The sequence below is a fragment of the Drosophila mauritiana genome, chromosome 2L (genome assembly GCF_004382145.1).
Source record: "Drosophila mauritiana strain mau12 chromosome 2L, ASM438214v1, whole genome shotgun sequence".
NCBI lineage: Eukaryota > Metazoa > Arthropoda > Insecta > Diptera > Drosophilidae > Drosophila > Drosophila mauritiana.
In genome coordinates, this window is record NC_046667.1 from 23686222 (window position 1) to 23701381 (window position 15160).

Consider the following 15160-nt stretch of genomic DNA (forward strand, 5'->3'; position numbering starts at 1 on the left):
ATGTGAAAATTCTTTTTTGGCATTGCCTTAATGTTATTAATTTTTAAATATAGCTTAGAAATAGTAATAGCCGAATCTATGTACATCACAAAATAAATTTCGAAAAGTAAAATACTTTTCATTAGGGTATTCAGCTTGCGACGTGAGAAAAATTACTTGTGTCCGCACTTCGTGCCTCCAGATATGACTTTTGCAATAAACAGTTTTCATATTTTTTTTTTTTAATAAATTTTTATTTTCTACTACGTGAAATATTTTTTTTTCAATGTAATAACTTCTTTTTTTTTTTAAATTAATGTTTTAAATTTATTTAATTTATATTAATTAATTTATTTATTTAAATTTATGTTTTAAGTTACATTAGTTATAAAAATGTAATTTGCATTTGCTTTAATTATTTAGTATATTAGTTAACACCACAAATGTTTTGATAAGAACATCTGGAGCTGCACGCGTATCCGCTTGCTCAACACTCGTCAACAGAGGTACTTGGGGTCGCACGACCGTCCGGTTGCGAAACATACGTTGCACCTGCATAACATAAAAGTGCAGACGTAGCGTCTGCCCAATTTCCGTGAGAATCAGCGAGCTAGGTAGGGACACATTTGTCAAACTAAAATCAGTTCTGTTTTTGCAATCAATTAATAAAGACCTTACGGTCCTAACACAAATAAAAAAATATTTTTTTTATTTAATTGAAACTCATTTGGAGTTAACTGGCGCCCAACGTTAAAAAGTGCTTGTGCGCGGTAATAAAATCAAGTTAAGCAAAGCGAAGTACGCGCAACCTGTAAGTGCACCCAATTGGCTGTCTTGGTTATTGTGATCACGTTCGAAGGAAGCTTTTCATCATATCCGTAGTGAACTGAGAAACCGGAAAAAAAATCCCATAAGTGCACCCATTTGGCTGCCAAGGATTAAAACGAACCGCCGCCTGCAGACGTTGGTCGCAGACAACTGGTTCGGTCGTGCTGGAAGAGGTACCCCAGTAGATCAGCGAAAAGGAAGACTACCTACCAGCCAGTCCACGATGTATTTTATAATGTAAATAGTATTAAGTGAAATCAAAATCGAAAAGAAATAGATAATCAAGTTAAACAATTAAAATTTTAAAAACAAAAGGAATAAACCTTAAAATAAAAATTAGGAAAAAAAGTCAATTTGAAATAATTAAAATCAAACATTTTTAGGAAAAAAAACTTTCTTAACCTTAATAAACCAAATTTGTTGTTCATTAATTAGAAACAATTTACAGAAATTACAAATCATAATTTAAAAAAAAAATAAAAAGAAAAAGAACTTATAAAAATCATTATCATATTGCGAAGCAATCGAAACCTATAATATAATTGTACTAAGTTTATTTTATAGTATTACTTTATTGTTTAATGACAATTGTTTATAGTACACTTTATATTGTGTAATGACAATAGTTCTTGCTTATTATTTTTTATTTGTTTGATGACAATTGTTTAGCTCTAGTTGCATAAGTATTTAGCGCGATTGAAAAACTCGTGACTGCACTCGTTTACCATTCTACTCCAAATGCTTCTTTTGTTTTTTCCATTAATAAGCGTTGCCACTGCGCGTTACTCTCTTGCTCTCTGTTTCATCGTTCATTTTAGTTCCCTGATCTGGTTCATTTCCCACATAATTATTTCTTCATTTTTGCCAATTCCGCTCACTTATTTTTGCTACTGCCGAACTAAAATTTAAAAAAGAAAAAATGGCTAATCCAAATAACCTTGTAAGACCCCCCATCTTGAACACACCTGCAAACCAGCAGCAGAATCAAGTCCTTCCCATCAATATGGCTGGTCTGCAGGAAGAAATACGAGTAATGGTACAGAGAATGATAGAAGATAGGTTAAACCCAGGGATCCCTCAATTAGTGGACCAACCAGTAAACATCGAGGGGAACAACATGAACGAACTGGACAGAACTCCAGACGTAGTAAAGTGCCTTAGTGAATTTTCAGGACAAGCAGCAGAATTCAGTTCTTGGAAAAAAGTGTAGAAAGAATCTTGCAAATTTATTCAACAACAGCCGGCTCACCTATGTACTATGGGATTCTGAACGTCATCAGGAACAAGATCGTGGGAAATGCTGATTCGGTTTTAGAATCATATCAAACCCCCTTAAACTGGACGGCTATCTCGAAATGCTTGACGACTTATTACGCTGACAAACGAGATGTTGCTACACTCGAGTACCAAATGACGTCTCTAATACAGGGCAACCAGACGGTATCAGAATTTTATCAACGCGTCTATACTCACTTGTCGCTAATTTTGAATAAAATTACCTGTATGGAAATGAGCAGAGATTCAATAGATCTTTTTGCTAAGTCCTATAGAGACAAGGCCTTGGACACCTTTGTCAAAAGTCTCAACGGCGATTTACCAAGATTATTGGGATCCAGAGAACCAGATGACTTACCATCGGCTCTCCAGTTATGTGAGAAGTTAGAAAATCAAAAGTTCAGAATCAATTACGCCAATAATAATCACGCCAATTCAAGAAAATTCAACGGTCCTCCTGGACCAGCACCACCCTTGCCAAGAAGAAACATACCCCAATTGGCCTATATGACGCAAACTCCTCGGTGGGTTCATAACCCACCGCAGCAACAACAGCAATATTACAGAAGTAGTAACCAACCACAGGGAAACGACTTTTCGGCACCCCCTCCACCATCGGCTCCGAAGCCCCAAGCGCGGCCGGAACCAATGGATATAGATCAAAGTATGCAGACAAGACGCATAAACTACATGAACAGACCTTTTAACGACACCATAACTAAAAGACCATTGGCACAGCAGACATTTGGACAGACTGATAAAGGACAAAGAAACTTCCATGTGACAACTGGGGACGAACAGCAATACCTGGAAAACGCAGAACAATATGTGTCTGAAGTTGAGGGACTATCAGCTTCCGAACATAGTGAGGCACAAGAATACAACAACGAACCATTGGAATCCGACTTCATCGATCTTAATTTTTTAGAGTAACATCCTCCTCCTTACAGTACATAAACTGCAGAATCGGTGAGCGAGGAATGATCAAAATGCTTATAGACACAGGCTCCAATAAAAATTGCATACACCCAAAATATGCAACAAATCAAAAAAAAAAAAAAATAAAAAGCCTTTCCATGTATGATCTGTTACTGGCACCATTTTAGTGACTCACCACGTAATAGCCAACCCGTTCGGGTTCAAAAACAGTTATCTCAAATTTTTCCTTTTGCCAGCACTCGAGTCCTTTGAGGCGCTAATAGAAAATGACACAATAAGAGAAATAGGAATAGACATATTTTCAAGGGATTCATAATGATAGCAAACAAACTAAAAATTTAATTAAATCAACAACCCACACGAGAAGTAAACAATCTCCAACTAGAACACGCCAATAACATTCAAAAACAAATCATGAAAAAGATCTGCTCAGAATTCCAAAAACTGTTCAGCGACCCAAACGAGAAATTAACGTTTACAACAAAAGTGGTAGCAACGATTAGAGGTACTAACACCGACCCTATTTATTCAAGACACTATCCTTATCCAGAAGCACTCAGGAAAGAAGTAGGAAAACAAATACAGGAGTTACGCGAAAATGGAGTCATAAGACCATCACGATCGGCCTACAACTCTCCGATATGGATCGTACCTAAGAAGGTAGATGCATCGGGCCAAAAAAATTCAGAATGGTGATTGATTATAGGAAGTTGAATATGGCCACCATTCCCGATAGGTACCTGATCCCAGACATTAATTTTGTCCTTGCACAGTTAGGAAAAAACAGGTTCTTTTCCGTTATAGATTTAAAAAGCGGTTTCCATCAGATTCCCTTAAGGAAATCCGACATAGAGAAAACTGCTTTTTCAGTGAATCAAGGTAAATATGAGCTTACGAGATTACCATTTCGGCTCAAAAACGACCCGTCTATATTTCAAAGGGCACTAGACGATATACTTGGAGACAACGTCGGTGTAAGATGCTTCGTCTATGATATATAGACGACATCATCATATTTAGCAAAACAGAAGAACAGCATGCAAGCGACATTAGTAAAATTTTCCGAACTTTAGAAGAGGCAAATATGAAGTTTCAGTTGGACAAGTGCGAACTTTTCAAAAAGGAGGTAGAATTCCTGTTATTTTTGATATCGGACGGTGGAATTAAAACAAATCCAGAAAAAGTAAGAGCTATCGCAGAATTCCCTACTCCCAAGACACTTAAAGACCTTCGATCCTTTTTGGGACTTTCAGGGTTTTAACGGCGTTTCATAAAAGACTACGCAAAACTGGCTAAACCCCTTTCAGCCCTTTTAAGAGGGGAGGAGGGCCGAGGCCGAATCTCCAAGACAGTTTCAAGCAAAACTCTAATAAGTCTCGATGAAAATGCAATGGACGCTTTTATGAAGCTAAAGAAAACTCTTGCATCTGAGGAAGTTATGTTAATTCACCCTGACTTTAAAAAGGAATTCCAACTGACAACGGACGCCTCAGACTATGCGATAGGAGCAGTAATGTCCCAAGAAGATAAACACATAATGTTTATTTCAAGTAAAGCCGAGGAGCACTACGCTCCAAACAAAAAGGAGATGCTTGCCATCATATGGGCGGTACAGACAATTCGCAATTACCTTTACGGTTCCACTAAAGTAAAGATTTTCACAGACCACGAATCACTCACGTATGCCACAAGTCCCAAAAGTAGGAATGACCAAATGAAGCGCTGGAAAGCAATCCTTGAAGAATATAATCATGAACTTTTACACAAGCCAGGGAAATCAAACGTAGTAGCAGACGCATTAAGTAGACCACCCATTCACACAAACGTCTTCAAGAATCAAATAATACTGAAAATAGGAAACCAGGCCTCTTATAAATTTGAAATAATTTTTCCAAGTTATCATAGACATACCATAGAGGAACCCTCATTCGATTTTGGAAAACTTGTTGATATCTTAAAAAAACGACTAAACCCTTCTGTTATAAATGGACTTCACTCGGACGAACGCACTTTAGGCCTCCTACAAGAAGTATACCCGCAGCATTTTAGTAAATTCAGGACCAGATTTGCATCAAAAATAGTAACTGACCTAACGGACGAAACGGATCAGGAAAATAAAATGATTAACGAAAACAAAAGAGCTCATCGTAGTGCAAAAGAAAATAAACAGCAAATATTAGAAAACTTCTATTTCCCACAAATGAGAGCTAAAATTGAGAAATCGTAAAAGAATGCAGCGTCTGTAAAGAACACAAATATGAGAGACACCCGAATAAGCCCGAAATACAGAGAACACCTATACCCCAATATCCTGGTCATATTGTCCATATCGACCTGTACTTGACCTGTAAATAAGTTGTCTTAATCGCGATTGATAAGTTTTCTAAATATGCGCAAGCGAAAATCGTAAAGTCCAGGGCGACCCAACATGTGAAACAACCTCTAGAGGAAGTACTAAGGAATTTTGGTATACCAAAAATAGTGGTAATAGATAACGAAAAATCGCTAAGTTCAGGTCCAATAATGAAAATGATGCAGGAGAAATATAATATAGAAGTGTTCAAAACTCCACCCTACCATAGCGCGGCAAACGGACAAATCGAACGTTTTCATTCAACCTTAACTGAAATCATGAGATGTCAAAAGGCAGAAAAACTACATAGTTCCACAAGAGATCTTATAGGCAGATCTATAATTAAATACAATTACTCCATTCATTCACTCCACTACTAACAGAAAACCAGTAGATCTTTTTGGTAGATTTTTTGGTAGGAAAGTAGCAAATGATCCTAACCTACAACAAGCAGAAAGACAAGAAACCATTGAAAACCTATAAATAAACAGGAGAAAGATTTAAAATTCCACAACGAAACAAAAGACTTTGTAAAAACCTATAAGGCAGGCGACGAAATTTACGTAAAGAAGAACAAAAGATTAGGAAATCCCAAACATATATGCACAATCTAAGAGTTAAGAATAAGAAGAAAAAGCATATCGAAATGTTAGGTAGCGCATGGAAATGGTTAGCGGGATCTCCAGATAGCAGGGATTTCGATATAATACAGGAGAAGATTGATGGAGTATTGACAAATAATATTAACCAAGTTATTTTAAACAGAGCCATTATAGAAAAGATAAATAACATTACTCAGGCTACCAATAGCATTACCAACAGTCTAAAATATGAGGGAAATTCGCAAAGAGACATGAGTACCACCATTATGTTCCAGACCCAAATGCTGAAGGAAGAAATGCTGAATCTCAACCGTGCGGTGCAATGGGCAAACGCTGAAATAACCAGTCCTCTGATATTGGACAATGAGGAAATTAGACAGATAAAGAAGGTACTGGAAACAGATCAAATGCCATATGTCAATTTCGAAGAAGCACTGCATATAGCGGAGATAAGTATAGCGAGCAATGGTCCAATGTTAATATACGTCATAAAAATTCGCATAACAAATTCCGAACTTTGCAGCGAGATATTGATTAAGCCAATTAGAATCGAACAATATGTCAATAAAATAGAAAGCGAAAATATAATTAAATGTAAGGAAAAACTTTTCTCAAAAATTGTAAACTGTAATAAATACAATGAAATAACCATCTGTAAAAATCAAAGCAGCGCAGCACCGACGCCGGCAGCATAGGTGGGTAGGCGAAGTTAGGTAGGGACAAATTTGTCAAACTAAAATCAGTTCTGTTTTTGCAATCAATTAAAGACCTTACTTATTGAAACTCCTTTGGAGTTAACTTATTTATTAAGTCATTTTTATTATTTAACATTCAGATTAGATTCAGTTGAATTATTTTGTTATATTCCAATTTGATATTTTTAAAAAGTGCGCAATTTTTTTATTTTGTATTACTCAATAGACTCGGAATTCGGGAACCTAAGGGCACCATCTGATCTTTTTTTTTAATATTTGTAAAATACACATTAAAGTTTTTGAAATATATTAAAAAATAATAAAAACAAATGTGTTTTAAAAAATTTATTGTTAATGTTCACAATATAAACTTGTGCGTACACTTAATGAGTTCAATTCGGGTGTTTGAATCTAACTGACTCGCTGCTGCGAGAGCTTCGCCTGTTATTCGTTCTTACATAGGTTCTTATATAGGTTCTAATTATATAATGCAGCGCTTGTAAGACGCCGCAGTCTGCGTTGGTAAATGCAGCTGAGTTTTATTCTTAAATCTATGTCTGAGGCCTATGACCCCGCTAATCATCTCCCGCGTGGTCATATCTCTTGACACTCCGGCAATAGGCCGCTGCAATCGTACTTATCTGTAGTTGCCACTTATGCTGTCCCGTGACATGTTTATTGCGGCCCATAAATAGAACATATTTATAGTTTGCCTACTTATCATGTCTAAACACATATTTAGACAGTTAACAATGCATTAAGTGCACAAATGAAAGTAGTGCTTTCTCATTATAGTTTTATGTAAATAATGAATGTTATATATATGTCGCAGATCATTTAAATGAAACGAAATTTCGTGTTTCTGCTTGGCACGCGCCATGCAGACGCCTCTTTTTATTTTTCTGATGCGCGGCAGACAACCGTAGTCTGGTCGCGGGTAGGAGCGGGGGGGAAGTAGATGTCTGTACGAAAAAGAGAAGCATACATACAGAAAAATGCGGTGTGCATAAGTATTGGTGTATGCGGACTAGAATAACTGTCATAATTGTGTTGGTATTGCATGTAAAGTCAAGAACTACGCATAATTCTGATTTTGTGAAGAAGAGATCAGGCAGTCAGTTTTCGCGCGCGAACCATAACGAGAGTAGTGAAAAGGAAGAAGGGCATCCTGATGACTCTTCGACATATATTACACATAATTTATTATTAACATAAATATGTAAACGGTAGCTGATTCGAGCGGCGATTGTAACAAACGAATTAAAAAAACTTTAAAATTATAATAGTCACAGCGTAAATTGTTAATTATTATTTTCTTTCAATATATTGCTACGAAATTGGCCACAACTCCAAATATGTAAATTCGTTTCTTCGATCAGAATTGATTTCGGCCCGAAAATCGTCTTCTAGCACAAGTACGCACACATATACACGCTCTGGTCTATTGTTTTTACTCACACAAGCAGGCAAATTCTATTTTTAAATTTCTTACGCTCTCAGCATAAGCAAGCGGACAAAGAGCAATTTTGACCATAACCAAAAAAGTGGCATAGTGCCAAACCAATGTATGGTCTTTGATCTGGCCATGTCCGTCTGTCCGTATGAATATTTTTATTATTGGATATTTTTTCTAATTATATTAGTCGTTTAAATTTCTATCGATTTGCCAAAAAACTTTTTGCCACGCTCACTCTTCCGCCATAAAGCTGCTAATCAGTCACGCCCACACTTTTGAAGAATTTTAAATTTTTTTCTTATTTTATTCCCCAACATCCATCGGATATCCTAGAAAAGTGAGCTGAGTAAAGGGTATTATCTGATAGTCGGGGATCTCGACTATAGAATTCTCTCATTTCTTTTTAAGTTTTGTGGTGGTTTATTCAATTTGTTTTGTTACTGTTTTAGTCACCAAATTTTGTTTTGTTAAATGCGTGCGTATTTTATTTGTTCACTGTTTTGTTGACTTCGTGGTAAAACTTAATTTAATGATGTCTTTTCTTGCTTTTGTTTGGTAGAAGAAGTCACAAATGCATTATGTTATATCCCGTATATCATATTGGTTTTCTTCCCCATAAACATTTGGTGACCCCCACGTGGTCGCAACTTTTATCGGAGTGTTAATGCTTAATATCGCTTGAACTGGAGTATATAGATTTAGGCCACATGTCTCTTGTAAAAAAGGAACTATCGGTACCACAATTATCTTTTGCTACCATTGCGTACATAAGTAGAAAAGCACAAGCACAAAGCTTCTGGTCGTGTTTGATGGCTCTGTCAAAACGACTTCTGGCAGCTCTCTAAACAACTTACTTCCTGCAGGCCCACCAACCAGAAACCGCCCAAAACTACCATGCCCACACTTTTGAAAAATGTTTTTGTTTCTCTCCTTTTTATTCCACAATATCTATCGATATCACAGACAAAATTTTGAAACTTCACGGTCGTATTTTCACCAGCTGAGTAACGGTTATCTGATAGTCCTAGAAATCGAAATCGACTATATCATTCTCTCTTGTATTTTATTTTGTAGACAAGCTTTTGCTTAGGTAGTCTGCATCTTGGAATAAACCATAGCATAGGTGACTTATTGGCTGTCTTTCCAGTAAACAGGTATTTTGTCATATATTATAGATCGCTTTTCAAGTGTTTTTGGGGCTTTAATATTTTGAAATTTATAATATCAGTATACTATATAAGAAAATTCCAAAATATTAAAGAAATTCATTTACAAAAGCCAATATGGTGAGTTAAACGGTCGAAATAAAAGATAAAACAAAAAAATAAACGTATTAGACAATGTTACGAAAAATTTAGTCAGCTAAAACCAAAGAGATCCAATCCCAATATCTATGACCTTTGCTGTTTTATTGTATCCTATAATAATCATTCCATAATGTCTTGCAGAGCTACGGCTGCCCCCAAAGTTGACTACGACACCAACACCTTACATGCAAACAACAGGAAAATCGCGGCGGAAGCACCCAGCAAGTCACAAGAAGGGCCTAAACGAAGTGTTACGATTTCAGGAAACGCATTTCGCAAATCAAATTCAACAGGAGAACGAAGAACATAACGAAGGGCTTGATTTGTTAAAGTTCACTAACAGTGAAAATTCTAATATCGCTTTAGAAAGTGGACACATCAACAGCATGATAAACAGAGGGGACGGTACGTTTCAATTTACATTGTTATAAAAGAAAATAATGAAAATGTAGGAAATTCATGCAATTGGTCAACATTGGATAAATAAGATATAAATTTCAATTATATGGAATATTTTTTTTTAATAGTGTTCGACACGAAGATCAAAGATATAAGACCGTTTCCCCAACGATCCCTTTATTAGACCTTTTTTATAGCCGTCACTCGTAGAGTAAAAGGGTAAACTAACAAAGAGAAGGAAGCGTTTCCGACCATAAAAAGTATGTAAATTAAACTGAATACGTTTGTATTATTAAATGGTTATTTTATTAGAGCCAACTGCTCTGAATGCCAACTGGAGTTTTATGCCCTCAACGGTCACCCAGCACGCACATGCCCGCCTCGCATTACGCTGACTCTTGCACGCTGCTTTCGCTAAAGCGAAATGCGTTACTGGGCTGGCGCAGCGTCGTCGATGTTATTGTTGGCACATCCGGTCCTGGATGGCATTTCGGCGGGATTTGCCTGTATGAACGCCCTTTTCTCAGGAGCTATAAAAGCTATGCATTTTAGATTAAGCATGCATCTTCCAGAGACATCGATTCAAGTTTGTTTTCAAGTGTTGTCACGCCCACTCTACCGCCTACAAACCATACAGATTTGCATCGCTCACACTTTTGCAAATGTTGTTATTTTTTTTTTTAATATTTATATAATTCTTGTCAATTTTTATCGATCTGCCAAAAAACAATTTTGCCACGCACAACACTATGCCCACAAAGCGACCAAAACTGTCACGGCCACATTTTTGACCCTTTTTTGATAGTTTTTCATATATTTCTTGTAAATTTCTATAGACTTGCCAATAAACTTTTTGGAACGCGCACTCTGACTCCCTAAAGCCGCCGAACCGGTCACGACCACACTTTAACACAATTTTTAAATTTTTTCTCGATTTATTTTCGAAAATCTATCGATATCCCAGAAAAATTATCAAGAAAATGTTTGTCACGCCCACTCCTCGTTATATTGTTTGTCTTGCTAATTTATATCGGTATACCAAAAACACTAAAGCCCAGCATCTTCTAACGCTCTTCTTCTTTTTTTGACTTCGTTACATGAAATGTTTTATGTAATATAAAATAATGTATACTATATAATCTTCATTTATGCTGAACATGTTATTATGCTGAAAACTAATAGTTTTGTGTATTAAAATAAAATTACAATTAAATTCTATAATGTATAACTTCACCACACCCCAAAGTAAGTTTTAGGCTACTTTTTCGAACCCTAATAAAAAGAGCTAGTTGAAATGCAAACCCGAAATTACAGCATTTCTCTGGAATATCGATATTGGGTATATATATATAAAATGATTGTTTCAAATTGTTCAAAAGTGTGGGCGCGACCGTTTTTGGGCATTTTGAAGGTGGGGCGTGACCAATGTGTTTTTGGTACCGATAGAAAATGGCAAGACAAACAATAAAACAAAAAAAATATAAATTATCTTTTAAAATTGAGATGTTAGTTTTGGGCAGTTTGTGGGCGTTGCATCATTTGGAAACAAATTTTCTCTGCGTCTATGTATCTGGAAGTTGCATGCTTATTCTCGACATTTTCATACAGACATTGACAGTTCGAGTCGGCTTTGATCCTGTTCAAGAATATAAATTTTAAGTCGTTAGTTTATTTTAATTATATTTATTTACCACTCTCCCGTTAGGGCGAGGGTCACCATATTCCGGTATTTATAATTACAAGGCGTAAGCCTCGGAGTATGATTAAAAACTAACTTAAGAATTCGGTCCCGGTTCAACTCCAGGCCTCTGGTCCGCAGCAGAACTGCTGGCAGAAGGCCAGGTCAGCACTTCTGCACCAGGCCGATCCGTGCGGGCTCCGGGCAAATGCACCTGGAGTACGCGATCAGCAGTTTGTTTAGTGCGCGTGCAGACAACCGGATATGGCCTGAAATTCAGCAGTTTCACTCCGTGAGAACTGCATGTGTTAACTTTTCCGCCTTTTAAGAGGTCGCCGTTCCGGTGAACCACTTGCTCCACATCACTGTTAGCTCCTGGCTTTGTGTGGCTCGTGGTCTTTAGGTGGTGGTAGCTCAACCAAATGGTGGAGCACAATAGGAAGGCAGCAAGTATGGCGGAGGAACTGCTGTGGTGAAGGTTCCTCAGACTTAGTTCGTGGAGAAGTGGAAGGCTTAACCTATTCTGATGAGTCGTGACGTTTACAACGGCGATGACCGACACATCACGTTTTTTATCTGAATTTCCTAGCTGATTAATGTACCAAGTTGAGAGATGTTGTACCATTGAGAGAAATTGCAGAAAGTGGCGCCAACCGTCGTCTTACAGTTCCCGATGTTGATGTTCCGAGATCTGCATTCCGCCACCAGATTTCCGTCCTCAAAGTTCAAGATCTTGTTGTTGTGCTGGACCGGGAAGATTGTAATTTTTTTACATTTAATCTTAGGGTTAGGAAATTTAATTAAAAAATGTAAAATTTCTGAATTTTGGAATACGCTTATGCTAGATATGATACTTCTAGAAGCTCAATTAGACTTATGTCAATAGGATGTCTGTCTCTAAATTCGCCAGTATCGGTTTCGTCTAAAATTGATGGACTTACAATATTTAGTTTTACTAGGGTTAAGCCCATAAGAATATTTTCTAAATCTGTAATAACAATTCTATTTTTAGCTAAAATGATCTCTAGTAAGTGTGTTTCTTTATCTGTTTCAGTTTTAGAAATTTGGTTCATTGCTGTTGCAAGTTCATTCAATCGTGTTTGGAATTTAATATTTAATTCTGTTTCGCTTTCTTCTGTTCTTATTAACTGCTCTTGGTTGAATTTTATTTCTTCCCAGTCGTTAAAGTCGGGGGTACCGGCAATGACCTTCAGTTGGTTGTTGTTGTTGGTTTTTAAGAACACCATTTCGCCAACTTGATAGTCCTTGTAGGTTCTATCTTTATTTACTTGGTCAAGGGTCTCTTTCTGTGCCTGTTTAATTTTTTTGCTGACTTTCCCTTCGAATCCCGCAGACTTCGAGTGGATAATTTCTATCGGTTTTTCATAAGTAACTGAGTGAATTGAATTTGTTGTACTTGTTGGTTGCCAACAGAATCAATTCGGTTGAGTCATTTAGGTCGGTTTCGAACTATAAGCATCTGGCTATTTCTGCCAGGGTACTATGAAACCTTTCTACCTGACCGTTTGAGGTGCTGTGTAGAGGCCGTTTGTTGGAAATGGCGATATTAAAAAGATTTAGTAACATTGTTTTAATATTTCATTATCGCAGTAAATGGTTTTTATTTTTGGAAAGAAATTTATTATGTGTAATAGGGGAGATTTTACGTCCACAATAGCCCTCGATGCGATGGCTTGCACTGTGGCAAATTTCGAAAACTTATCAATGCACGTAAGAAAAAGGGTTCCATCTGTTGAAAAAATGTTGATGTGGAGGATTTCCCCCACATAGGAAGGAATCAGTGTTTCTGCTACCGCTTGCTTGGGTGGATGACGTTTGTATTTAGCGATCTTGCAGTTCAAAGTTGCTTAGTAAAAAAAAGTAGCTTGGAAAAAGTAGTCCCTCAAGATTTGCTCTAGGTTTTCTTGTGCTGCTCGGTGAGCTCTGTTATAACAATTTACCTCTGCTCAGATGTATCCGTTATGTCCTGCACAAAGCTTTTCGCATGCTTGAAAGTGGTGCTTGAAAACAATTCAACTAATCGGTGCTGGATAAATGCCAAGATCGGTAGGGAGCAATGTACTGAGTTAACTTCTTCAGCATTTACCACGTCTTGTAATGGATTAACAAGATTTTCTCGGTTAGAAATCTTTATTATGTGTCTCACCTTGCTTTTAAACAAGATGAATGTGTCTACCGAAAAACTGTTTCCTTCTTCGATTATTATTTGATTTCTCAAACAGTTCACCGGGTTGTTCGTTGTGCCAATGGTGTATGTTAGTGACTGTTCGCTATGTATGGTTGCTACATCCGATTCTTGTTCGTCTTTTGGAACATTTATGTTCTGGCGAGACAATGCGTCTGCAACAAGATTTTCTTTTCCTGGCTTGTAGACCAATTTGCCGCCGTGCTCATCGATTATTCCCTTCCAGCGCTTTAGTTTCGCGTTAGGTTTTTTATCCGAGACGGCAAAGGTAAGTGGTTGGTGATCAGTGAAGTTTATAAGTAGTTTCGGAGATTTTTCACTGCCCAAACTAGAGCGAGGAGCTTTCGCTCGTTGGTTGCATAATTTTTTCACTACCTCTAAGGGCGCGTGATATCATTGTGATCCAATGTGCGGCCATCCTGAGATAGTACTGCTCCTAGACCAAAACCTGACGCATCCGTTGTCAAATCGAATTCTGTTCTTTTGTCATATCGATGTCGATTTTCCTTGACTGATATTTGCTTGCTTTTCCATTTTCTTCCTTTAGGATATTCGTTAAAGGCCTTGCGATTATCGCAAAGTCTTTTATGAAGCACCTATAGTAGCTTGCTAGTCCCAGATATTATCTGAGTTCGAAAAGCGTTTTAGGTAGGGGGAATTCTTTTATGGCTTTGACCTTTTCAGGTGAAGTTCGTAGACCCCCTTGCGACACTATGAACCGCAGGTATTCAAAGCTCTTTTTGAAGAACTTTGATTTTTCTTGGGATACTCGCATGCCTGCTTTCAGGAGTTTAGTTAAAACCCACTCCACGTCCTTAACGCGATCTTCTTTTGTTTTAGAGAATGTTATAACGTTATCGACATACACGTAGCATATCTTTGAAATTCCTTCTCTTAGGACATCGTCGATGGCCGAAATTTTTGGGGCATTCTTAAGCCCAAATGGCAATCTACAGAATTCGTATTTGCCGTTATTTATTGAAAATGCCGTCTTTTCTCTGTCCTTTTCTGCCAGCTCTATCTGGTGAAAGCCTGACTTAAGATCAAGTGTCGTAAAAAAATTAGACTCTCCCATATTTGACAGTATTGTCGAAATTGTTGGATTAGGCTATTTATCGTCGACTGTTCTCTGCTTTAGTTTCCTAAAATCAATAACTAGTCGTTACCTCTGCATTGACGAATTCGGTCAAACCCATGGGATGCGGGTATGATTTTAAATATACCGGCTCCCCATCTGTTTTAATTGTGGCGATAGTTTTTATATTGAATGGTAATGCCTCGTCTGGGTCAGCGAAGGCTTTGTGATTTTTAACTATCATTTTATCGAACGAGTTTTTAATAGCAAGAGGGACGTCTTCATCATCGATTTTAATGAAGTTAACGTTTTCCGCCCTAGCAAACTGGATCTTTTCAGTTCCGTTACTAGTATTTAGAACATTTCTA

General features: G+C 37.2%; 1 protein-coding gene across 2 annotated transcripts in view; it reads left to right on the forward strand.

Moving 5' to 3' along the window:
• Window positions 1-15160, forward strand: part of LOC117150634 (lachesin) — a 291978-nt gene that overhangs the window by 201418 nt on the left and 75400 nt on the right. For both annotated transcript variants that reach the window (XM_033317607.1, XM_033317606.1), the window contains one exon: window positions 9576-9839. In XM_033317607.1, the coding sequence (XP_033173498.1) occupies window positions 9576-9839 (264 nt within the window). The remainder of the gene's footprint in view (window positions 1-9575; window positions 9840-15160) is intronic.